The following is a 27,181-nucleotide window of genomic DNA, read 5'->3' as shown; positions in this document are numbered from 1 at the left end:
TAAAAGAAGCTATTGAGGAGATCTCCCCTCCTTGAGAAATTCACTGATAGCTAACTGCACCTCTTTGATTCCAATTATTTGACTAATGACTTAACCAACTGCCATAAACTGACTATAAGGAGACCCAGTCGATGGAAACACAAACTAATCAAGGGACAGGAAGTGTAGGATGCTAGCAGACCCAGAAAGCACACATTTATTTAATGTACAATTCAGAAGCCACCAATACTGGCACATTTCAATCAAATCGCAGGGCTGATTTATACATGTATGCATGCAACTTCATTAATTATCACTTACTGGCTGGAACCTCAACTATCTCTATTGCAAAATACTGAGTTGTTGTAAGGCAATATAAATGTTCAACCCATGATATTAGGTTTGAACTCACATATGCAAGTTATCACTTAATGCTACAGTCAAGGAATAATGAATATACATGCATCCCCTTCCCAAAATCACAGACTGGAGGGAAGCAAAAAAAAAAAAAAGCCATGATGTCTAGCTCCCCCCACCCATGGGTATGCACAAGTATAATACACATAATCAATCCAAAGGAAAGGCAGATCAGGTGTACTGAAAACAAGCAGCTCTGCAGGACTGAGGAAAAACAAGCCAGTATAACCACAATCTTGCAGTGGTCTAGCTTTTAGCACTTCCAATAAGAAAAGACAACTTTTAGAAGATCAGTTCAGTAGAAATATAACATACCATCATAGTAGACAATGGCACCTACAAGTCTGTCCTTCTGTAGCATAGGGAAAAGTTCCAAAGCCTTTGATTTGCTAAGCACATAGCTGCTTTTCAGACACTGGCTTCCTGCTACAAGGTCATAGAGTTTAATTCCTACCCAATAGTATGGCAGCTGCCACCATCTACAAGAGAAGAGAGAAGAACAAAAATAAGAAACATTGTATTTGAATGGATCAATGCTCAATATAATCTTATGATAAACAGCACATATTGTGAGAACGCCATATAAGCCCTGCTATGTTTTCTACAACGATTGTGAAAATAGAAATCCAAGTTTTGGAACAGCAGAAGAGACAAAATACGTTCAGATGTATGGGAGACTCTAGTTTTCAACCTTGTGTGTATGTGTGGGAACGCACACCATCAAGTCACACCTGATTTATGGCGACCCTGTAGGGGTTTCAAGGCAAGAGATGTTCAGAGGTGGTTTGCCACTGCTTGCCTCCGCATAGACTGAGACAGTTCTGAGAGAACTGTGACTAGTCCAAGATCAACCAGCAGGCTTCATGGGGAGGAGTGGGGAATTGAGCCCAGTTCTCCAGATTAGAGTCCATCGCTCTTAACCTCTATACCACACTGCTCCTTTTCAACTCCTTTTCCATAAAACTCAGCTTGTGACATTTAAAAACCAGGGTTTTGGCCTTACCTATTAGAACTGTTCTAGAAAGGCAGAACAGGATACAGAACCATTGAAATGCATGCACATTTACTGACGATAAGGGTTTGTGAGCCAATAAGTCCTCGGTTCAAACTTCACTGCAGTCATGAATTTACCAGGTGGTCTTACTTATACAACCGAGGGAGATGGCACAGCAGGAGGAGGGGATTTGACTAAGTGGCACAGATCATCCTTTGAATGTGGAAGTTCCTAGGTTCATTCTCTGGCATCTCCAGTTAAAAGATCTCAATTAGCAGGTATTGAGAAAGAATCTTCTCTTACAGAAACCCTGGATAACCACCTGACTCTCAGTGTGGACAATACTACGCTACACAGACCAGTGGTCAGACGTGATATAAAGCAGCATCATATGTTCACATACACCAAAGATGAAGCCAAATAGACCACAAAAAGTTCAATATAAATCAGTGGCTTATCATTCTCAGTGTTTTTAAAAGAACACACATATATCCTGACTAATCTCCTACCATATCTCAGGTACTTAGAAAGTGGGTGGGGCCAGGTAGGGCTGTTACCCAGCAGGTCTTCTGACTGGCCACTGCAGATCCAATTGACTGGGTGGATTAACATTGTTTTAGTGGGAGTTTTCACCACAGTGTTGGTTTTATTCTCTTTCACTCCTCTTTGCCAGTTTTTTTAAACTATCCCTCCTTGCCTCTTGGCTCAATCATCAGCCAAAAGGGAGACTGCAGCCAAGAAATCAGAAGGAGATTGAGACTGGGAAGGGCACCCATGAAGGAGCTAGAAAAGATTCTGAAGTGTAAGGATGTGTCACTGGCCACCAAGATCAAGTTAACTGATGCCATCGTATTCCCGATTACTATGTATGGGTGTGAAAGCTGGACATTGAAGAAAGCTGATAGGAAGAAAGTAGATTCCTTTGAAATGTGGTGTTGGAGGAGAGTGTTACGGATACTGTGGACTGCCAAAAACACCAATCAGTGGGTTATAGATGAAATCAGGCCTGAACTGACCCTAGAAACTAACTGAGGCTATCGTATTTTTGTCACATTACGAGAAGACAAGAGTCACTAGAAAAGACAGTCAAGCTAGGAAAAGTTGAGAGCAGCAGGAAAAGAGGAAGACCCAACAAGAGATGAATTGACTCAATAAAGGAAGCCACAGCCCTCAATTTGCAAGGTCTGAGCAAGGCTATCAAAGACAGGACATTTTGGAGGACACTGATTCATAGGGTCGCCATGAGTCGGAAGCGACTTGACGGCACTTAACACACACACACTTTCCCCCTGTACTTCAGCTTCCTCTGGGAGAGTGGCTCTGCCTCTTACAGCTATCATATTATAGTTGTACCGATTTGTGTCAGAATTCCAAAGATGCCCGTAGGTTCAAAAAGGTTGGGGACCCCTGGTATATTAGATCTCACCGCATCCTATTTATCGTACTGACTTACTTTATATAATCAACCTTGAGTACCAGTGAGAAAGGTGGACTATAAATGACATAAATACATATGAACTAACGGAGCACCAAAGCAATCATGCCTTTATACATTTGAACAGACTGAGAAGCACTTGGTACTACAACTACAAGTGTACCAAAAAGTCCTATAGCCAACCTGAAGAATCAAAATATTTATCTTGGATAATACAACCATCAGCTGATTTAAGTGTATTTCTTGTGTTTTCATTTTAATTGTTTGTGCCATTACCCAAGAACAAATATGGGGGAATTAACAAGAATGCTGGGTTTGGGTGCAGAAAACCTGGCTCAAACTCCTGCTTGGCCAGGAAGCTCACATGGTGACATGGAAGAAGTCCCTGCCTCATGGCTTCACTCATTTTGAAGCTTTAGTGCTATTTTCTAAGGCGCTTGGAAGGAGGGAAGAATACAAACATATCAGCTACAAAGCTAATTCAGTTTTTCACTCTTCCTACAATCTTAAATACAGCCTTTTATCTTCAAAGGAAACTTCTGAAGAGTAATATAAACATGTGCCAAAAGTCTCTGGTTTTTTGTACAAAGCAGAAGACATGTTTATGTTCTTCCCTCTTCTAGTGTACAGACATCACCTCTAAAACAAATATGCATGGACCACAAATTAACGTTTAATTAACATAACAGTGCATACAAACAACTGACAGTTCAGGATTTGTTAGTGAAAATTAACACTCTACCAGGTATAATTTCAATTCCAAAATGCAGTAGTTCAATTCTCACCTCTTCAAAGATAAAGCCTGTCACAGGCTTAAAAACATAATAAGGAAAAGCCATATCAGATACATTAACAACATTAAAATTTTTGCCCCATCCACCCTACTGCTATAAGTTAATACAGAACAAATTTGGGATGACTTACCTGTAAACAGGTAGCATTATAGGGAGAGGAGCAGATAAATGAGGTGCAATCTCCAGCAAATTGGCACGTTCATGGAGGGCTTCTTTCACCATTCTGTACTAAAAATATAGAATTTACTGAACCAATTATCAATAATGGCTCCAATAAACCAATGTTATACTGTTTGAAATGACATGGGTCAATAGTCGGTGTGCAATAGTCAATAGTCATTGTCAATAGTCAGTGTGCAAAAGTCACAAACAATAACAAATACCATATACTGACCACAGAAATCAAGTCTCCTGTACCTGTAGCTTTGTTATTAAAATGTATTGTTATATAGTTGCTAGTATGCCATTGTTGATGCACTGTCTCATAAGAAGGCATTTGCCCACTGAACAGCCATTTTTTCCAATCATCATATTAACAATTTTTAGTATCCTGTTCTGCCGTACAGTCCTAGTTTTCCAGTCCACTGGCAAGAACTCTATTCATTTTAAGCGCTGGGCTAGCATAAGCCCTATACCAAAGTATCAAGTTGAAACCTGAGAAGTAGCATTCGTACAGCTTTGAGTACTAGCAACATTATGAACAGAGGAAGATTAATTTATCAAATCCTACCATCAGTTACACACAGGTAAAACTCACTATTTGAAGGTGCTTGAAGGAATAGTTCCACCACCTTTTACAAATCTAAGTGTAACAGCAGCATCTCTCTGAAAAGATCTGTTGAAAGTTATTAAAGATCTAAATGGAAAAGCTACAGAAGAGATAACGCAAACCCATTCTAATGCAGCCTTCCCCTTGCTGCAGCATACAGAACAGCAGGTGGATAAAAATAAATGATTTTTAAATAAATAAAAAAATAATCAAATTTTTAAAATTTTAATTGGTTTTTTTAAAAATAAAATGTTTTTTTTAAAGAAAAAGCTTGGTTGAAATTATATCAAAAGAGTTTCCAGCTGTGATAGTTAGAGCGGTTCCTCAGGAGAACAGGCTTCCTTGGGAGGTGGGCTCTCCTTTGGAGGTTTTTAAGCAGAGGCAAGATGTTCATCTGACAGCGATGCTGATTCTATGAACTTAGGCAGATTATGAGAGGGAGGGCAGGAAGGGTTGTGTCAGTGTTTGGCTCTCATGCCCATCACCACTTTGGGGTCAGGAAGCAATTTTCTCCAGGCATGATTGGCTAGGGATCCTGGAGGATTTGGGGGGGCATTGGCTAGGGATCCTGGAGGATTTGGGGGGGCATCTCCTGGGCATGGGGTAAGGGTCACTGGGGGTGGGGGGGGAAGGGAGTTGTGAATTTCCTTGCATTGTGCAGGGGTTGGACTAGATGGCCCTGGTGGTCTCTTCCAACGCTATGATTCTACTTCCGGGAGGCAGAAGCACAGAAAGCAGGGCTCAGCAGGAAGATCTTACATGGCAGACCAGATAGTATGGGCAACGGTACATTTAAGAACCAATACTCTGAATCGTATCCAGGAAGAAATGAGCAGCCAGTGCACAGGAGCAATATGACCTCTGTATCCAGCCTCTGACAACAGCCTGCGGCCATAGTTCAAACAAGTTTCAAGACGGTTTCAAAGCCCTACACAAAATGCATTACAGTAATGTAACTGACATGAGACCAGAGCATGGATCACTGCAGCCAAATCACACCTTTCAGGGAATTTAATGGCATATCAATCAAAGCTTTTAAAAGATACTATGTGCCAGGGAGGAGACTTGAGCCTCAAACTGTAAGCCAGGATCTAGCAGGGCCCCCAGACTATGAACCTGCTCCTTCAAGGGGAATGCAACCCCCCTCCAGGACAGGCTGATTGCTCAATCCTTGAGCCAGTCATTGACCTGTATCACTGCAATCTTGTATGGACTGAGCTTCAGTTTACTGGCTTTCATCCATCCCATTATGCTCTCTAAGCAACTGTTCAAGACTCCCACAGATCCACCTGATTCAGCTGCTAGGGAGAAATAGAGCTTGGTGTCATCCACCCATCTGTGACACCTCACTCCAAATCCCCAGCGATAGCTCTCACAGGACTTTAATGTTAAAACAGCATGAGAGAGAAGATGGATCCCTGCAGGTCCCCTCAAGCACAAATGCGACATCCCAAGCAACAGTCCCCCAGCACTACCTTCCGGAAGCCGATGACTATGTAAAAGCAGAACCACCAAGCCATAGTGCCCTGTACTGCCAAACCAGCTAGCCCAGGGGTGTCGAACTCAATTGTTATGAGGGTCGGATATAATATACGTGTCACTTGGTTGGACCGGGCCATGCCTCGCCAGCCCAGATAGTTGTGGGGGTGGCTGCCTCGGCTGGCTTGTGGGCTGGATAAGAGTACAGCAGCAATGCTCAACTGGATGGGAAATGTTTCTGGAAGTGGAAGGTACTTTTTATCCTAGGACACGCGCCCCAAAGTTAATAGCTGCAGTCAGTCATATGGATGGGTGTGGGTTCTGCATAGGACCAGCCCACACAACATACAGGCTGCAATGTCATTAGATTCCAATAAAGGAACCATGCCTATTTCCCTATTGATCGAGGTCTGAAGCAACTTTAAACTCCTCTGGGAAGCCTAGAAACATGCAACAGGAAAAATCCCTGAATAATATACACTAAGCATTCCTTCTGCTGCACTCCATTCCCTTAGGGATACACCACCTTTCCTGATACTCAAGAACAAAACATATTAAGCGAGAGTGAAAACGGATCTATACTTTTAGAACACTTATATCTTACTGTCTTCCTAGGAAAACGTCAGAGTACTAACCCTATCACCAGGCACAGGTGCTTGTTTTAAGAGCCCTGGCTCAGGAAGAACTTTTGTAAGCTGCCTTGAGGTCCCTCTGTTTAAGGAAAGATGGCCTACTAATATTTTTATTAATTAAATTAAGCATCTTCAGTTTGCAAAGCTCACACCCCCAAATATCTTTTTTTTTAAATTATGGTTGGTTTCCAAATATTTTCGTATGATTTAAATTTAGCACCATTTAAATATCAATGACTGCCATTTCTTTCTGAGCTCACCAGAGAACCATTCTCTATGCAGAATGTGGGTAGCAAGCAACAAAAGAATGCACTCAAAACCATGAATATATTAAAACCATAAATGTGACTATAAATTTAATTAGAATTAGAAGGGGAGGGGTTCAGTTACGACACTCTTGCTTTACAGCTACCATCATAAAACAATTACCTGTTCAAAATCCAACTTCATGATGGCCTTCTGAAGATATCTCACTCCGCCATGGATCAATTTAGTGCTTCTGCTGCTGGTCCCCGATGAGAAATCATCTCTTTCTACAAGGGCTGTTTTTAGGCCTGCGTAACCAGAAAACCAAATTAACTTCTTAAATTACACAATTTGTATGTAATTCATTAAGGACACTTCTCTAGGGTAGAGACAGTCACTTCTCTAGGGTAGAGACAGTCACAAGAAAAATTGCTCTAAACGTGGAGGAATTTGTATTCAGAGTGCATGGTGCCATCTCTTTGGCAACGAAGAGAAACGGCTTCTTCAGGGAATGGTTTTTTATTATTATTTGAAAAAGTGGGATACATGAAAATAACCAGAGCCAAAGTACTACACGGAAGATGTAATGTATGAAAGCAACTAGGGTTCTGTAAACAAAACACGGTCAGCCTACTTCTCTTCCTAAATTATCCCCTCTAATATCTAATTCTGAAGTGCGCTCCCTGTCTGCGGATACTTAAATCTGCAGATAGGGGGCACACTCACAACCAACAGCTTTTTCTGCACTCAGGGGACCCCTTGGGTCTGCAAAAAAAAATCTGAAATTTGAAAGGAAAAAAAAACAGTGGGTGTCTCGGGCTGCTCCAGGGATGGACGGCCCGGTTCTCTGTGGAGGTGGCCATCTCCACCGCAGAAAGCCGGGCCTGGCCAAGATTTGGGATCCCTGCTTAGTCTTCAACGCATAACACTGAGAGCCCCGATACAGAATAGGATTTGGTTAGAGGTGAAATATCTGTATTCCAAGGGAATGTCCAATGTTTTACTTTACCAACCTTTGGGGACAAACAGCAGGTGGTGACTATCACTTTCATGTCATTTTTTGGAAGATTTCCAGAGACACGTTGGACTACATAGTCCAGACAAAAATCTAGTACGGCAATGTTCAACAACAGTTTTTAGCTGCCAACACATTAGGAATATTTTGCACGTTCAGCAGCTTTGTCTTAAATAAAAGCTGCAGATGCGATGCACATATAACTACTGTAACAATTCACACCAGAACTGTTCATTTAACTGAAGTTTTCTGAAACCCTTTTTAAAAAATAGCCAAAAACCATTAGTAATTGCAGTGTGAAATAACTGAATTATCAGGAGGAGACGATCAGCCACAGGCACACAAAAACAAACCATTACTTGCCTGTTTCATAAAATGTAATAATTCACAAAATATATCCAATTAAGATAAGTGCTAGAAGTCTGGAAATATCTGTGAGTTGGAGGGAAGTAAATCAAAGTTACAGTAATCGCTAAAGTCCTACAACTATGCCATTCTAGTGTTGCAACTATTAACAGTCAGTTCTCTCCATGTGGTAATTTCTCACATGAAAGCAACACAAGTAGAGGGAGCAGGAAGGAATGAACAAAAACAGGTAAGACAAGATTCTTACAGAGTCTGTTGAGGAGAGCAGCATGACTGTGCATATCCAAGGAGGAAATGAAGACGGTCAACGCTCTTCTCAGTCCTCCAGCCTGCATCACCTAAAGGATTTTGCTTTATAAGTGAACAAGCACATTTGCATCTCTTCGGCTCCCTAAACTTTTGTGTCCTCAAAAATCTAATTATTCCTGGTAACTTTAGAAGATCAGAGCAATTTATTTATTGTCAAATGTGACTGAAGATTAATGGATACTATCAGGAATAATTTGGCAAAAACTTATTGAACACAGAGAAAGCCGAATTTGTTAAGTGAAGCATCAAACTTAACATGAGAGAAAATCCTGTGAATGAAGAGCAACAATACACAATTCATTAACCAAATGCCTATGATTATTTCACACTTCAGAAAGCTACTGATACGTTCAACACATACAGCAAAAGAAGGATAAATATAGCTTGCCTTCAATTTTCTTTATATTCTCTCTAGGTCTACCAAAGCAGATAAAAGTTAACATCCCAATCACTACCATACTTGTCTGCAATACCACTCTAGTACCACTCTAATGGCAAAAGATGAGGTGATAGAGAAGGCAATGCACAGTTGCAGGGCCAAGCTAACCAAATCATTTTCAAATTGATGTACCCACAAAAGAACTTTCCCCCTTCCTAAGTCAGGCAGAACATCTAAGGTTGGCCACATGAACAATTATCTTGCCAACACTAAAAACATTGACACTGTCAAATTAGAAAAGAGCAGGAGTCCGGTAGCACTTTAAAGACTAACACAATATCTGGCACGGTATGAGCTTTCATGAGTCACAGCTCACTTCTGTGACTCATGAAAGCTCATACCCTGCCAGAAATTTTGTTAGATCTTTAAGATGCTACTGGACTCTTTCTCTTTTCTACTGCTACAGACAGACTAACAGGGCTACCCATTGTGAAAAACACTGTCAAATTGAGACTTTATGTTCCAGAGACAGCACCTAGATTGTTAATGGTCCTTTCTGCTTATGGTGTCTCCTTTGCTGTTATGATCCATCTTCACCAAATGTTTATTCTCTTCACATCTGACTATTCCTAGACAGGACTCTCTGCATCTTTGCTGGGTTATCCTAGGATCGGCACACCACTCAATTGTCCAATCAACACACTGCCTATTTGACTACAGTCAAATATTGCCAAATATTCTGCGGAACCAAGAATGGCACTGTGCCAATGGTGGCTTACCTTCTTCGTATTTCACTTCTGTGTTTTTAAGGACAGAAGTGAGGGCTGCATGCTCCTTTGTTTATAATAGTCAGGGACAAACCTAGCAGCATAGCAAAGCATCTCAGACTGGTTACGTGTTAGAACTGCAAGTATTTCCAAATAGACTTAAGTTTTAGCACTCATTTCTTTGCTTTGTCTCTGTTTTACTGTTTAATTGCCACTGTAGTGTCCCCCACCCCCCGGGTAAAAGCCAAAGAGAACTGTTCAGTACATTAAAAACAAATGTACAGTAGACCCTCAGAATTCATGGAGGATCCATTCCTGGGATCACCGCAAATGGTGAAATCCAAAAATACTGGGAGGCAGGGAATTTTGTGGGAAATTTGGTTGTTTTGCTGCTGGGACGCAAGGGTCTGCTGCCTCCCAGTGGAAAAACAACTAAATTTCCCACAAACCGACCCAATTTCTTGCAAACTTTCACAACGTAGTGATTACAATGAGGGCCAGAGGGAGTAAAAAAAAAGGCTGGAGACCATGTTACGTGATCAAATTACAGATCAATACGTCGCCGATCACGGCTCCGCAAACGGCTGAGGTAAAGTGCAAACAGTTGTAATAATTCATTACTGAAGCAATTACATTACAATCCATTACTGTAATCAGTTACTATAATGAACTGTGGGCCTGGAGGCCACCCGTTCACTGTCATTTTGCCCATTTTGTTAAGTTTTCTGTTCCTGCGGCCCTATCGGGCCTCAGGGTGGTGTGTGTGTGGGTTTTTTTTTTTGGGGGGGGGTTATTAGCTCAATAGAAAACTTTTTCCCTGTGAGGGACAAGGGACTAGCCCTCCTCTTCCTGTGCTGAGCTTTTAAGGATTTTAAGGCAAATGGCAACCAAACCTGAATCAGAAATGGGAATCTGAGAGTATCAGATCAAAACCCTCCCTAGGGCCCTGTGTGTAAAGAGCCCCGTGGCGCAGAGTGGTCAGCTGCAGTACTGCAGGCCAAGCTCTGCTCAGGACCTGAGTTTGATCCCGATGGAAGTTGGTTTCAGGTAGCCGGCTCAAGGTTGACTCAGCCTTCCATCCTTCCGAGGTCGGTCAAAGGAGTACCCAGCTTGCTGGGGGTAAAGGGAAGATGACTGGGGAAGGCACTGGCAAACCACCCTGTAAAACAAAGTCTGCCTAGAAAACGTCAGGATGTGGCGTCACCCCATGGGTCAGGAATGACCCGGTGCTTGCACAGGGGACCTTTACCTTACCTTAGGGCCCTGTGTGCGCTTTCCTGAGGCTGGTAAACAGGGTGGCTGCTGCCACTGGCAGGCATGCCCCCATGCCTTAGAAGTGTGGGCCAGGCCAGCTTGTTTTAGACAAGCTTACGTATCTGTTTCCGGGCACAATTCGAAGTGCTGGTTCTTACCTTCAGGGCCCTACATGGCTTGGGACCAGGGGACCTGAATGAAGGATTGTCTCCACCCACACTATCCAGCTCTCCAGTTAGGATCTTGGAGCCCTGCTCTCTGTGCGCCTGCATTCAGAGATGAAAGCAGGGGCACCTGGAGACAGAGCATTTCCCCACAGCTTCAAAATTTCTGGAAATGTTACACTTCTGAGATCCCCCTTCCCACCCTTGCCTTGATGCATGTATTTCTGCTGCTTGAGAACAGCAGGAGTGAAAGAAAAATCAGACAGCTTGACGCTACCAGGGAGCAAAAGCAAGATCAGCAAGCGAGGAGGGAAGGAGCAAGAAGTTCAATCAGCCCTGCACAGTGATACGGTTTCCAGACATTTTTGAAATTGGAAAATTATCCAGTTTTCTTGGCTTATTTTGATTTAATTTAGCGTGTTTCTTTGATTTATAGATAGTTAACAGAATTAAAGAAATGTGGCATTAATTTTTTTGTAATATAAAAAGCTTCCAAGTTTTGCGAATAGCCAACAGTAGTTAAACTACAATATTTAATTACTGGAAAAAAAATTCCATGGAGCATTTAACATGTAGTTCTTTATTATTATTTTATTTATTATTATTATTACTACTACTACTAATTTATTATTTATTTCATTTATACTCTACCTTTCTCTCTAATGAGGACACAAAGAGGCTTACATAATTCTCCTCTCCCCCACTTTATCCTCATAACAACTCTGTGAGATAGGTTAGGGGAGTGTGTTTGACTGGTCCAAAGTCATTCAGCTACCTTCCATGGCAGAGTTGGGAATTCGAACCTGGATCTCTCCGATCCTAGTCCAATATTCTAATCACTATACCACTCTAACTTTCAAATGACATGATTCTGCCATGTAATAACTATGGTTACTAGGAACAGTCACCCGGGGGGGGGGGGAGCTAATTACAACACTGAAACTACCCAGTTTGATAGGTACCTGTATCCATTCATCAGACTGCAATTTTAGGAAGAGGAAGAAGAGTTGGTTTTTTATACGCCGACTTTCTCTACCACTTAAGGGAGAATCAAACCAGCCTACAATCACCTTCCGGTCCCCTCCCCACAACAGACACCCTGAGAGGTAGGTGGGGCTGAGAGAGCTGTGACTAGCGCAAGGTCACAAAGCTGGCCTTATGTGGAGGAGAGGGAGAAACCGACCCGGTTCACCAGATTCGCGTCTGCCGCTCATGTGGAGGAGTGGGGAATCAAACCCGGTTCTCTAGATTAGAGTCCACCACTCCAAACCACTGCTCTTAACCACTACACCATTTTAGAAATGGAAAATTTTCCACGGAAAAATATAGCAGTGGAACATTTTCTAAACCATACCACCATCCTTAAGACATGTGGAAAAGTGCAGCTTGGTGAAGAATAGCCCCTCAAAGTTCGGGGCAAGGTAAAGTCCACAGGAAATAGAACACAGATGACAGCTAAGGGAGATCAGCTGGCGCATGCATTAAATTGTAAGGAATAGAATGAAGGTTCCACAAAATACCAGCATACTACAAGAGAGCCAAGTCAAGGAGCAACCAGACGGAGAAACTACAGGGCACATGTTAGGAGTGTGGAGGCAGTACATAAAATTTCAAAATGCCTGTTAGCTGGCTGGGATACCTTCCTTTCAGACAGAGGATTTGAAACTATGCTGGAATGAAGACAGGTGGCAGCCAGTTTAGCAGAGGGTGCTTGCAAGCGTATCGCCATCCTGCACTTGTGGCTTATCAGCAACACAAGTGCTTGTGCAGCTGTTGCACCACTGAGCAACAAGAGCACCAGAAAATAAAAGCAAATGAAGCAGTGGTAAGAAGCCAGAGCTTGGAAGAAAAGCACAAGGGCAAAGGTTTCACACTCTCACTACCAAGTTCTCAGGATCAAAAACTTGGGTATAAACAAAAGCCAGAGCCCACGTCTAGGTGGACAGAATATTAGCAGGCAGAAAACAAGATTTGGGTTTGTTTGTTTTTACTTCCGTTGTTTTAAGGCTTTTTTTAATGCTAAGCAAAACTGGTATTAACCAGCAGTAAGAAATAAGTTCGGCTTTTGAGAACAAGGGGGAAAAGAATGCTTTATTAGTGTCTTTTTGCACTCTGTAGGAGCCCCGTGGCGCAGAGTGGTAAGCTGCAGTACTGCAGTCCAAGCTCTGCTCATGACTTGAGTTCGATCCCGACGGAAGTTGGTTTCAGGTAGCCAGCTCAAGGTTGACTCAGCCTTCCATCCTTCCGAGGTTGGTAAAACGAGTACCCATCTTGCTGGGGGGTAAAGGGAAGATGACTGGGGAAGGCACTGGCAAACCACCCCGTAAAACTAAAGTCTGCCTAGTAAACGCAGTCGGGATGTGCCGTCACCCCACGGGTCAGTAATGACCCGGTGCTTGCACAAGGGACCTTTACCTTTTTTTTGCACTCTGTGGTCTTCCTCCCCCTTTGACAGGCAAGCATTTTGCTTCTGTACCCTTTTATATTTTGGAAATGCAACTATGGAGGCCAACAGGACTCTAAAGCCCAGCTTTAAACCATCCGCTTCTTTGAAGGCAGATTTTTGTTGGGACAACGAGATCCAAATTATCTATACCTATCAGAATCTCAGAAGAGAAATATATGGCGCTGTTAAAATTTCCAGACTTGCAGGACTCACCTCTAGTAACAGCATCCAAGGCACAGCCGCATCCTGTGGCGCCTCCGCCTATGATGAAAATGTCAAATTCGCTGGTGTTTCGCAGAGCCTGCAGCTGATGTTCTCTGGTAGGGAGATGGCTTTGCATTTGCAGGATCTTACAATCTGCAGCTTCAACAGATACAAGATGACCCTGCAAAAATTTAAGAAGGCAATATATTAAGGTTCATATGAAACGGTGAAACTGAGGTAGAGTGACCAGGACTGTTGCCTCTTACAAGGATTGCCAAAATCCTACCAGTACATAAGTGATAATAAACTATTAAAATAAACCAGACTTCTGAATTTTATAATTACAAATGAAAGTGTGTCACACAGACAGGAAGCCAATTAATGCTTTACCTTTTAGACTCATATTTTTTAAAAAGACCTTAGTGTAAATAGCAGAATACACATACATTATATATTTCCCCAGGACCTCACAATCCAAACGTGCATACGAATTCGCTGCTGGGAACTCAACTGCCAGATTTGCAAAGCCCCACTTGGATCAGGACCACAGTGTTCATGGAAAAGAAGCTACACCCATCCACCCTGCACTGTTTTCCTTACCCAAAATGGCCTATTTTCCCAGTTGGAAATTTCCCAATTTTGGAATTTGCATGCAGGAAGCCCCAGGTTCACTCCCCAGCACCTCCCAGTTCAAGGATCTCAAGCAGCTGGTGTTGGGATCCTTCTCTGCCCAAGTGCCTGGAGAACTGATGCCAATCAGATTAGATAAGACAAAATTGGAAGGTCTGACTCTATGTAAAGCAGCTTCATATGCTTGGATTATTTTGCTACTTAAAGTGTATGCTTTTGGAACCTGGGTTTTAAATGTATGGCATAAATCTGCTCTCAAACACACATTTTAAAAGTTCACCAACTGTGCAAACATTAAAAATAAATGAAACTACACATTTTGTAGCATACTGGGTCCATGCCCATAAAATGCTTCCCCCCTCCCCAAAATGATTAGATGTGCATCCATTTTATTAACATTTGTGCCTAGGAAGGAAACTGACAAGACAACACTTATCACCGCCTTCAAGCCCACGTAAAGCAAGATTTGAAGCAGCCTTTAATTTTGCAACTGAAAATTTTTTTCATTTACTTTAATACCTATATTAACAGAATGTCTTAACTGACCAATACGCTGTTATAAGGTCACCACTTCAGAAATTTTGCTGTGCTTGTGGGATTTGGCACACAAAGCTACTGTTGTATGCAAACACATGATCGATCCCGTTGTTTGAGGAAACTGGCTGTTCCCCTTCCTCAAGTATGTAAGCCTGAGTAGCCAGACACCGTTACACAACCAAACTGGGGAAACAGTACAGACCAGTACAGATTGGGTTGGATCCTGCCATCTTCTTTTGCTCAATCTCACCCAATGACCCTCATTACAACCCCTCTCCCATATACATTTTGTCCATTCAGGTCCCATGATCCCCAGCACAGCCTTTTGGGTAGTCAAAAAGTACTCAGTTCTTCCTTTATCGCCAGTAGAAAACATGGTGTGAGAGTTCCCAACTCCCTGGGCTAACTTCGCAAAATCACTGCTCAGGCTTGAAAGCAGAAACAATAGATTTATTGAAGGCTTCAGACAGATGAGACAGACACGGATTCAAAGTTGCAAGTGAATTGGCATAGCCGGGTTACAAAATATATCTATTCCAGGGCACTAGGGTTCACACTGATGTTATGGGAAGTTACAAGATAGATTGGTGCAATACAAAACATCAAACGGGTCCCAGCGAGGCTGCTAGGGCTATCAGATCTTCAAGGCCGGACTCGGCCTGAGGGAGTGCTCACAGGAAGCGCGGCAGGGGAGATTTTTGAGCAACCAGGGCCAGGTAGACTGGACTACTCGTGCCCACTCCTGGACCTCGGGGACTGTTTCGAGCTCAGGGGTGACGGGAGCGGAACCAAAAGGACCAAATTCCGTTCCGTACACTACGCGGAAAGGACTGAAACCTGTGGAGGAGTGGGGGGCATTGTTATAAGCGTATTCAGCAAACGGCAGCAGATCCACCCAATCGTCTTGGTGGTAATTGACATAACAACGGAGGTAACATTCGACCACTGCATTTACCCGTTCCGTTTGACCATCGGTCTGAGGGTGGTAAGCTGAGGAGAGACCCTGTTCTTCCACCCCCATCAATTTTAGGAAGGCTCGCCAGAATTTGGCGACGAACTGGACCCCCCTGTCGGAGAGGACCTTCCTAGGGACCGAGTGTAGTCTGAGGACATGAGTGACAAACAACTTAGCCAATCCCTGGGCCGAGGGGAGTCCGGCGCAGGGAACGAAGTGGACCTGTTTGGAGAAAAGGTCCGTGATCACCCATAGAACCGTTTTACCCCGGCTGGGAGGTAGGTCGGTGATAAAGTCCATGGCGATCACCTCCCAGGGTCGAGTGGGACTCTCCAGGGGTTTTAATAGTCCAGGGGGTTTTCCCATTCTTTTCTTGGCCGTAGCGCAGGTGGGGCAGCTGCGCATGTACAATTCTACATCGGCTCTCATACCTGGCCACCAAAATTGTCTTCTCACCAGGTGCAGTGTTTTGACAAAACCAAAATGACCTGCCAGTTTGGCCCCGTGGACCAGTCCCAGAACTTCCTTGCGGAGAGAAGTTGGGACGTAGAGTTTTCCCCCCTATACCCACCAGGAGTCCCTTTGCTCCATGCCCGTAGGGAGAATCTGCTGCTCCATTTCCTTCCGGGATGCGTCCCGGAGCCTTTGCTGAAAGGCCTCCGGGATACCCTTGAGCACGGGTTTCTCTGGCAGCCGGGCTTGTGACCGGGTAGTGACAGCGAGCCCCGGGATTTCCCCTCGTTGTTCTGGGGTGAAAAGGGAGTCCACGGGGCGGTCAAAATCATTGCGGTACTGGGGAAGTCGGGACAGGGCATCCGCCAGGGCATTTTCCTTTCCGGGGACATGTTTGAGGGTGAAGCGGAATTTGGCGAAAAACTGGGCCCACCGAATTTGTTTGGCGTTGAGTTTCCTAGCCCCTTTGAGGGCCTCCAAATTCTTGTGGTCGGTACACACCTCAAACGGAAATTCGGCCCCCTCCAAGAAATGCCTCCAGATGGTGAGGGCATGTTTTACCGCTGCCGCCTCCTTCTCCCAAATAGCCCAATTGATTTCCGATTGGGAGAATTTTTTGGAGAAGTAGGCGCATGGCCGCAGCTTCCCTTCCCCGTCCCTCTGCAGTAGGGCCCCCCCCCCATGGCCACGTCGGAGGCATCCACCTGAACCACGAAAGGCTTGGTGCAGTCCGGGTGAGCTAAAACCGGCTCTGACGAAAAAAGCAATTTAAGCTCATCAAATGCCCGCTGACAGAGAAGAGACCACTGCAAACGGGCCGAGGGTAGAGCGGCGCTCGCTCCCTTCCCCTTGGTACGCAAAAGGGAAGTGAGGGGGAGGGCCACCTGCGCGAAATTGGGGATGAAGTTGCGGAAGAAATTGGCAAACCCCAAAAACTGTTGTAGGTGGCGGCGTGTGGTGGGGGGTTCCCAATCCTGCACGGCTTGAACCTTTTCGGGGTCCATTTCCAAGCCCTGGTGGGAAATGACATAACCCAGGAAGGTGATGGAGGGCTGGTGAAATTCGCATTTGGATACTTTGGCATACAGCTTGTGTTCCCGCAAGCGTTGGAGGACCTCACGAACCAACCTAACGTGTTCCTCCATGGTTTCAGAATAAATGAGAATGTCATCTAGAAATACCACCACCCCCCGAAACAACAAATCATGTAAAACCTCATTGATTAATTGCATAAAAACACTCGGGGCCCCTGAAAGTCCGAAAGGCATAACAAGGTACTCAAACATTCCAAAACAGCTGGAAAAGGCCGTCTTGGGTTCGTCCCCCTCCTTAATGCGGATGCGGTGGTAGGCTTCTACCAAATCCAGTTTAGTGAAGATTCGGCCCTCTTTTAGTTGCGCAAGAAGGTCTGGAATGAGAGGGAGGGGGTAAGCGTTAGACTGGGTGACTGCGTTCAGTCTACGAAAGTCAATGCACAGTCTTAAGTCCCCCGTTTTTTTCTTAACGAAGAAGGCGGGAGCGGAGTACGGGGCTTTGGAGGGGCGAATGAAGCCCCTCGCCAGGTTGGTGTCCAGATAGTCCCGCAGCACCGCCTTTTCGTTGGGGCTCATGGGGTAAACCTTCCCTTTGGACAACTTGCCTTCCCCCACAATTTCAATAGCACAATCAGTGTCCCGGTGTGGGGGCAATTCGTCACATTCCCTCACATCAAATACATCCGCGAACTGGGTATATTCCGCGGGAAGGCGGGGTGGAGGGGTGACTTGGGGGGGGGATCCCACCAATGCGGCGGCCGGGGTGCAAAGCACTCGGTCCTTGTCGTGCGCCCCGCAAGGGTCCTCCGGGAACGTGAGGGTTCGCTTGACCCAGTCGATTGAGGGGTTATGCCCCTGTAACCAATTCATCCCCAAAACTATGGGGGCGACTATGGGGGCAATAGTAAAATATAAGCGTTCCCAATGTTCCCCCACAGCCATAATCACCGCAGCGGTACGGTGAGTCACAGGTCCCTTCTTAAAGTCGCTACCGTCCATCTGGGAAAAGCGGAGGGGACCTGGGAGTAGCTTGCGCCGGACGCCTAACTTTTTGGCGGCTTCCTCGCTAATCAAAGTGCGGGCGCACCCGGAGTCTACCAAGGCGGGAAATTCTAAAACCGGACCCCCCTTGGGCAGCGAGAGGTGTGCCCGAATATACACATTGTCCTCTTGGGCGCTTACCATCGGTGGAGCTCCTTGCACAACAACGGGAGCGGTCTGCTGAGGAGCCCCCCTTACAGCAGACCGACGGCGTTTTTTGCCGGTATCTCCCACTCTTCCTCCTCACTGGATGAAGGAGACGTGGTAGTTGTAATCCGTGACTCGGCCGAGTCAAAAGCTGCATTTGTAATCCGAGGTCCCGATGGACCAGTGGAGATGGAGGCGTCCTCTTGAGCGCTCGCGTGTAGGGCGGTGGGTGCGCTCCGGCGTCCGGGAGCGCCGCTGCGGCGTCGAGGTTGGCCTTCCGCCGGGGTCTTCTCCGGTTCGGCCGGGGCTGGGCGAGGGGTAGCCGGGCGTCCGGAACGGGACGGGTATTGCGAGGCAAAATGGCCCTTGCCACCGCACACCAAGCACACCCCGGTTTCGAAACGCTTGCGGCGTTCGGCCGTCGAGGGGACCCCCGGGGTACGGGGATCCTTGATACCACCCGGCCTGTCCCCTTTCGGCTTAGCGTCGCGGCCGGAGCGTTGTCTGGACAGGGTCAAGAGTTGTTTCCGATTTTCGATGTCGGCGGCGTGGCGCACCCAGCCCTCGACGTCCGGGGGGTTGCCTTGCATGAAGGCCCAATGTTGCAGGTCCGGGTTTAGTCCCTCCCTGAAGCACTGTACCCGGGTAGCTTCGCTCCAGTCCAGAATTCTGCTCGACAGAGACTGGAACTCACTCGCATACTGCGCCACCGACTTAGTCCCTTGGCGCAGTTGCATCAGAGTGGCCTTAGCCCGCTCCCCCAGGTTCGGGTCCTCGAACCTGTTGCGGAGCGCGACCATAAACTCATCCAGATTCCGCAGCACAGGAGAGCGGAGTTCGTACTGTAACACCATCCATGCGGCCGCTTCGCCTTGCAGGAGGGAGGCCACATACTGGACCTGGGACTCTTCCGAGGTGAAGGTCCGGGCCTGTTCCCTCATAAAAATATCCACTTGGACCATAAAGAAAGTTAACTGATCTCCCGACCCATCATACGTGATCTTCAGGTCACGGCAGGCCGGAGCGCTGGGAGGAGCGGGAGGAGTCGCCGGCGTTCCATCCAGAGCGTTGCCGGGGGGAGGCCGTACCTTCAGTGCGTCCATGGCGGCTGCCATCTCACCCATCACGGTTTGCATGGCATCCATCCGCTCCAGCATGGCTTGGCGTTCCTCCTGCCATTGTCTCCGTTCCTCGTCCATCAGGACTTCCCTACGCGCGGGGTCGTCCACGAGTCCCGTACCAGACAACCCCAGCCGACGATGCTTTGCCTCAGTCCGGGAAAGCGACCAGCCCTTAGGAGAGTCCAGCCAGGAGTTAAAGGTGTTCTTGGGCTTCGTACCCAAGTCCGGTCCCGGGTGTGGGGCACCGGGCACCTTCCGCCTGACATCCTCCTCCTTAGGGTCCGGTTTCTCCGGGACCTCGGGTTTCTCCGGTGTACCCGGGGGAGAAGAGGGATCCCCGTCGCCTGGCATTACAGTCCCTTAAGGTACAGCTGCAGAGCGACAAGGCAGAGACTTGCAACTTAATGTGAGAGTTCCCAACTCCCTGGGCTAACTTCGCAAAATCACTGCTCAGGCTTGAAAGCAGAAACAATAGATTTATTGAAGGCTTCAGACAGATGAGACAGACACGGATTCAAAGTTGCAAGTGAATTGGCATAGCCGGGTTACAAAATATATCTATTCCAGGGCACTAGGGTTCACACTGATGTTATGGGAAGTTACAAGATAGATTGGTGCAATACAAAACATCAAACGGGTCCCAGCGAGGCTGCTAGGGCTATCAGATCTTCAAGGCCGGACTCGGCCTGAGGGAATGCTCACAGGAAGCGCGGCAGGGGAGGGCACCTGGGAAAGACAGCAGAGGCGCCGGTTGCGGGGAGGTGTGAACTGCTTTTACGAGTTCAAAGAGATAGGCAAAGAACAAAGTGGGGAAGGGAAGCAAAGAATACCAGACCCTCACACATGGGTGGATCAAACCCATTGAATCTGTATCTATGGACAGATAGTAACCGCACACGCCTGTCAAATAAATGCACTTCCATGACAGCAACACCCTTTTACATATGGGTATCACTGGTTCAATATGGGTTGAGCTTTTAAGGAAAAACAGTATAAAAAATTCAGTAAATTTTAAAAATCTCTGTCTCCTGAATGTGACTGATATTGCCTTTCTAAACTTTCTTCACCAATTTTATGATTCTGAATGGGATTAAATGAAGTGATATACATCTTTGCCCTTCAATCCTGAACATGGTGGAATTACAACTTTCACACTTGCTGAAAATGCACTTTCAATCCACTTTCAACTTTTTTTGCAACCAGATTTTACTGTGTGAAATGGCAAAATCTACTTGCAAACAATCGCCACGGTGCATTCAAAGTATAGGGAAAACGCATTACTGAGAATATGTGAAAGAACCATAATTCAGTGGGATTGACTAAAAATTATTCTGGAACGCTGTATTGTCATTGTATCCTGGGAAAAAGTGGCCGAGATAATGAACTGAGAACCAGTTCAACTCTCATTTCAGGCAACAGCTCACAGCCTTAAGAAAGCCAGAGTTCAGTCCCCATATGTACTAAGTGGATAATATTGACCTGTTCTGAAGATCACTGACATATTGTCTGTGAAGTGCTTTGGATATCCTAAAGGAAAATACCAACCACATGAAGCTGCCTTATACTGAGTCAAACCACCAATATACCAGGGTCAGAACCGCCTACTCTGATTGGCAATGGTTCTCCAAAAGCGCATTCCTGAGCCTAGAGGGCAAAAGCCCTTAGGAAGCCAAGAAGGTGCTGCGCCGGCATTCCCCCCCCCCTCGCACCAGCACCCGGGCTACTTACGTCAGCATTAGTGGCCCCAGCGCTGGCAGGGAGGCCCAGAAACTGGGTGCCACCGCATCAGCGCCGCCCCAGAACACCGGCAGGAACTTCCACAGGCATCCCACTGGAGTAAAGGCCTGCGCTGACTTTCCAGGGAGTGTTCCGGCATCCTGGGAGGCGTTCTCGGGGGAGGAGATGCCGTTAGGCAGCCTCCTGTCCCCGTTCGCCCTGGTTACACCGGCGGCAAGAAGAGCGAGGCTGTGCCTGCTTTTTAGAAGGTGCAGCTTCACTTTTCTCTATGAGGCGAAAAGCCCCATTTAAAATTTAAAAAGCCGTGAAAAGGCTTTTTAAATGTTTTCGGCATGCGGGGAACTGCTAAGGAGGCGCTGCAGCAGCACCTCCTCCCTGCCTTCCCTGCACGTTGTCAGCTCAGGAATGCACTGCACGTGTCCCAGATGGAATTTATTTATTGCATTTATACCCCGCATTTCTCCACAATGGGGACCTAAAGCAAGCTTACATCGTTCTCCACTCCATTTTATCCTTACAACCACCCTGTGAGGTAGGTCAGGCTGAAAGCGTGTGACTGGGTCAAGGTCACCCAGCAAGGTTCCATGGCAGAGTGGGGATTCAAACCTGGATCTCTCAAATCCTAGTTCAAACTCCAACCTCAACACAACGCTGGCTCAGCTGTTGGATCCTTTAACTGGAGATACCGGGGACTGAGCCTGAGACCTTTGGCATTCAAGGCAGATGCTCTGCTTCACAGACACAGGCCTTCTCTTATTTTGAAATGACATCAACCAATGCAATCACTCTGTGAGCACCAGGGTCTTTCATAATGCTTTAAAATAGGCTTTCTCTGGCACATGGGATGCGTTTTTCAATTAACATTAAACAGAAATCTTAACAATATTAGTTATGTACTGTATGATCTTCATTAAGACTGCCATCATCCCAGGTCATACTCCACCTCAGATACTTATGAAGCTGATTAGCGTATGCACAACGGTTTGCTGCCAGGTACCTTCATTATGCGGAGAGTTATTTAAAATGCAAAGGCCACAAAATAAAATCTTTTTTTCCTCCAACAAATCTTTTTTTCCAACACCTTAACTGCTCTAGCCCTGTCTGGGCATCCCATTCACACACGCATGCCCCTCCAGCCTCAAGGGGACTCACAAGCAAAGCATACATCAAGCTTTCCAAATCAAGGTCTGAAGGGGACCAATAACCTTTGTCTAGCTGAATAATTCACACATATTATAATAGTTCTAAGGGGGGGGATGCTTTAACAGGGTTTGTACAAGGAATATGCAGATAGGGCTTTTTTAAGCACACAAAAATGCACGATTCTGACTCCAACAATATGAATGTGCATCTATGTACATAATCGATGCATGTAACTGTATATTAAGGAGGAAAGGCGGCATGGTATAGCCTGATCTCATCGAATCTCGGAAGCTAAGCAGAGTCAGTACTTGGAAGAGAGACCACCAAGGAACACTCTGCAGAGGAAGGCAATTGCAGCGGGACTGGAACAGCCAAGTAAAAGTCCTTGGAGACTCTCCTCCTCTAACAGGAAATACCAAGGCAACTGCATCATTGTTTTCCTTCACACATACCACAGTTGAACCACAGCACTGGCAACTGGTTTGGGATCAGAGTGATGATTCAAACACTAAATCCTCCACTCCCCCCTCCAGGGATGTGGTACTAGGGAGGAAATAATGACTGATCTATTGTGGCACTGGCAGCTGCAGTCACTCAGTGAAGATTAAGCAGGAGCCTGTTTTTAACCCCTTCATTCATATCAATCGCCACACAGATGTGGCGACTTTCAACATGGTGGCTTGAGGGTCAAATGCTGCTTCTACCACACTGCCACGTTCCTCTGGATGTTTGGTGTGGAGAATTTAATAGTGTCTAAACTGGATTTGAGGCTTAGCTCAAACATGAAGTCCATCAGATTCTTTCTAGATTCTCATGACTGTACCTAAACATCAGGGAAGGGAAGGACAAAATTATAAATGTATCCAACTTACGGATCAATGACAGTGACAGATACCCTACAGCAGGGATCTCCAACCTTTTTGAGCCTCAGGGCACCTTTGCAATTCTAATACAGTGTGATGGGTGCAGCCATCAAATGGCTGCTGCAGAAGGTGGAGCCAGCTACAAAACGGCTGCATCAGCTTACCTTCAACCACACAGTGAAGATCCTTGTGCTGTGGTGGCAGCAGCTACCAAAGCAACATTTAAAAAAAAAACACTGCACAGCCAATTGAAACTCCAGTGGGCAATCCAAAAGCCTTTCTGGGCAGCCCTGCCTACTTTCCAAAAGCACTTGGCGAGGGCCAGAAAAGGTGACCGTGGGCGCCATGGGGACCCCTGCCCTACAGCTTCCCTGTGTACACCGGAAAATAGTATTGCTAGAGATCACTGCTTCAAATAGAGCATTACTCATGAAACTTAACTCCAAAATCAAGACAAGATAAAATATTCCCTTACCAATGCCTACTTGCACAACCCAGCTGCCCATGTCCATTAACTAAGCTACTGCGATGTATCTCCCTTTTATGTGGTTTGCCTCTCCCATTCTGTAAACTGGTCTATAAATACACAGGGACTAACAGTAACAAGCCTTATATTCCCAGGAAAGCCTTTTTGGGCAACCAAAACAAGGAGGCAGATATGTCTGATACAAACTATTCAATTGCTCCCTGGTAAGCATCTTCTACCCTGCTTTCTTGGTGTCCCATGCACTCAGCCAAAATCAAGTTCCATCGCCACTACAGGCTACTGCAAGCCACTGTAATTTAAACACACTTTTCCATACGGTTCGTTTCCATAAGGTTCCTATATTCTTTTTGGAGGAAGAAGTCGCTCAGAATTTATTCTTATGTAGGAAGCAACACAACTGTAATATCTGTAAAGTACAGGGAAGTGAGATACAGGAAAATTTATAAGAAATATAAATAGAAGACATGAAGGAGGGGGGAGGCAGCCAAGCAGGCAAGGGTCAGATGCCAAAGCATGGATTACTCTGTTGTGATTGGGTCTACCACAATTAAGTCCTGGCTGGATTCTATCAAAGCTCTAGGGAAGGGTCAAAGACAGGTTTTAATCAAGCAGGGTCCTTGTAAAGGATCTAGCCCATATTTGTTAAAATTGTTTTAAGGAAAACAAGAATGGAATCCAGGGAAAATCTCAGAGGAGTCAGATTATTATTACCAGAAAGCAAAGAGATGAACTAAAGAGCCACATCCAGCAAATGAAATGAAGAATACAGGGGTAGGATCCAACAGTAATTGCTGGCTTAGGCAAGTCTTGACAGATGCCCAGCCAATATTTTTTAACCGGCCAAGGATACCAAAATCCCTTTCTTTCTTTTTTTCTTTCTTTTTTTGGGGGGGGGGGGGAGTTTGCTTTTGGTTTTACAACCACACTACCTACAGAAAAATGCAGGAATGTCTGGGTAACAATCTAGAAGTGCAGGAGTGCCTGGGTAACAGTCTAGAAAAACCGGCCAGGCAAACGATCCTGGTTCAAGACCTGTAATTCCCAACAATGCAGAAGATATGTCTCCACTAGACTATGGGGGGAGGGTTGGGGGGGGTTGCTGAAAGTGGCCCCACAGTCCCACATTTATAACCACAAAGACCACTAGAAGCTTGCTCTGTTTTCCTTTTATAACGTGAGGTTTCCAGGAAACGGAAACTCTGTAACAACATGCATATGGACCTGTACCAGGTCAAAGCTGCGTGTATTCAGGGATTCTGTACAACAAAAAACACAAAGCAAATAATGTGGTACGAGAGAGACAATTCAGCATCTTGAAGAGGTCATTTTTTAATTTTTTTAGGTAAGTTGGCAAGGAATCAGTGACCCACAGAGCTCCTTGCATTTCCTGAACTACAAAAAAACAAATCCCTGCAAAATTAGCAAAGATATGAAAATTTGCAAAATGTATACAATTTTACAGATTTCAGCATTTCCTGCTACATATTTTGGGTAACTTAATTGCATAATTTTGTGTTGTTGTTTTCAAGCATGTTGTTTTCAAGTGTGTAGTACATACAATCATATGTATTACTGAATGCCACTTAGGCGGGCATCTGTGTAAATATTTTAACACTGCAGTCTTCCAAACTCCTAGCCCTCAAGCATCAGAAAGTTCAGACACAAATTCTAAGGCTTAATTCAGACATCATTAACAAACCAGGCTTTGCTCATGAGAGGCATAAACCTGGCCAAGGATTAAGCTGTGGTTAAGATGCTCAGATGTCTTCCGTATGGGTTATCTGTCAAGCATTAAATGCTTTTAAGGAGTATTTTTGTCCTGCTTCTCCAAAGCATCATGGTGCATTTGTGCACTCCATGGGTTTCTTCAGTTTTTCTCCAATCTTTCTCAAACTTGCTTTGTTGCAAAAGTTTGGGGAACAATCGCTGTAAGATGGGATGGCTGCTGTGTGCCTGGGAAAATCTGAATTTTTTGGCTCACATCACAGCCATTTTTCCAACCCCCAGAGCAGCCATTCCCCCCGCCACTGGAGGGCTTTTTATTCTGTTAGAAAAAACAGTACTAGAATATTGTGCTATTGATATACCATTGTAACAATAACCTGCAACACCTACCTGAATTCTCAGCTCTAGCCTCTTCCCTCGTAGAGATACAAGGAAAACAGGCATATATCGCCAAGGGAAAGGTCTAGAGACTTGCTTTTTAAAAAATGAAAGCTAGGAATTCAGAGAACTTGCTGCACCTATGAGTATATCGTATAATGCTATTCTACTGCCGATTTTTTACAAAAATTGCAAAAGCCCTGGTGACCCAGGAGATGGGGGATGGCCACTTCCATGGGATTGGGACAGGGAAACTATGGGGAAACCTGCCATGGGGAAGCCCCATTGCTGCAGCACTTGATCTGCAGCTGCACTGGCAATAGGTAAACCACAAAATCCCCATCTGTGTGTGGAAGACCTCTCAGTTACTGCAAAGGAACTAAGTTCAGGCACTCACATCCACACATCACAACTAACTGGAATTAACTGAAGACTTCCATCTTCAGTGTTGGTACACTAAATAAGGGGAGGAAGTGGGAGCATGCAAGCCCAGCAATGAATCAGATTCATTAGCCACACAAACAAGCTGGTTTGTTCAGGATGTCTGAACTGAGTTTAAGGTTACCATTGCATGGACATTGCCCTGGAAATAAAAGTCACTTTACACGCTCACTTTGCATGGTGGTTACTGTCCCACTCATACCAATTGCCTGCAGAGCATTCTGACATATTTGATGTAGACATTTTTGCTTCTTTTCCTATAGCCATATTGTTCTGTTCCCTCTTCACATTGTTCTGTTCCTACTAATCACCATCTTTCACATAAGGTTTTAACTCTCTCTTAGATTCACATGCACTCCTTTCTTGCCTTCCACAAGTCAAGAAAATCTGTACTAACAGAGGGATGAAGCCTTCCTATGACTCAACAGAAAACCAAAAAGGTAAGGTGTACACCTCTTAAAACACACAGATCCAATCCTTTACACACATCCCATTCCGGAAAAGTTACACTGAGAAAGAAGGAGAGACTTATAGATATTTCAACTACCGTATATACTCGAGTATAAGCCGAGCTTTTTAGCCATGATTTTTGGCTTAAAAAACTCACCTCGGCTTATACTCGGGTCAATACGGTAATTCACCTGCCGGGCCCTCTCCCAGCGCGCTCCCACCGGCCAGCTGATGGGCGGGCTGTCCCGCCTTCTCCACCCCACCTAATCGCGCCTTCTGCACGGCGGCGGTGGCGGTTTCTTCCCCCTGCACCCCACCCCACCTGATCGCGTGCCGCGCCTTCTGCGCGGCGGGGGCAGTTTCTTCACCCCGCACCCCACCCCACCTTCT

At 45.5% G+C, this 27,181-nt stretch overlaps 1 protein-coding gene across 2 annotated transcripts in view; it reads right to left on the bottom strand.

Moving 5' to 3' along the window:
* GPD2 (glycerol-3-phosphate dehydrogenase 2) overlaps positions 1 to 27,181 on the bottom strand; it is an 88,228-nt gene that overhangs the window by 54,782 nt on the left and 6,265 nt on the right. Inside the window, exons 2-5 of one of the 2 annotated variants that reach the window (XM_056861139.1) lie at positions 13,659 to 13,830; positions 6,929 to 7,053; positions 3,750 to 3,847; positions 712 to 875 (exon numbers count right to left, since the gene is read on the bottom strand). In XM_056861139.1, coding sequence (XP_056717117.1) covers positions 712 to 875; positions 3,750 to 3,847; positions 6,929 to 7,053; positions 13,659 to 13,830 — 559 coding nt within the window. The remainder of the gene's footprint in view (positions 1 to 711; positions 876 to 3,749; positions 3,848 to 6,928; positions 7,054 to 13,658; positions 13,831 to 27,181) is intronic. The other variant, XM_056861140.1, reaches the window with a different exon arrangement.

This window comes from Euleptes europaea, chromosome 15, assembly GCF_029931775.1.
Source record: "Euleptes europaea isolate rEulEur1 chromosome 15, rEulEur1.hap1, whole genome shotgun sequence".
Lineage (NCBI taxonomy): Eukaryota > Metazoa > Chordata > Lepidosauria > Squamata > Sphaerodactylidae > Euleptes > Euleptes europaea.
Note: the sequence above shows the minus strand (reverse complement) of the source record. Positions and strands in the feature narration are given on the sequence as shown.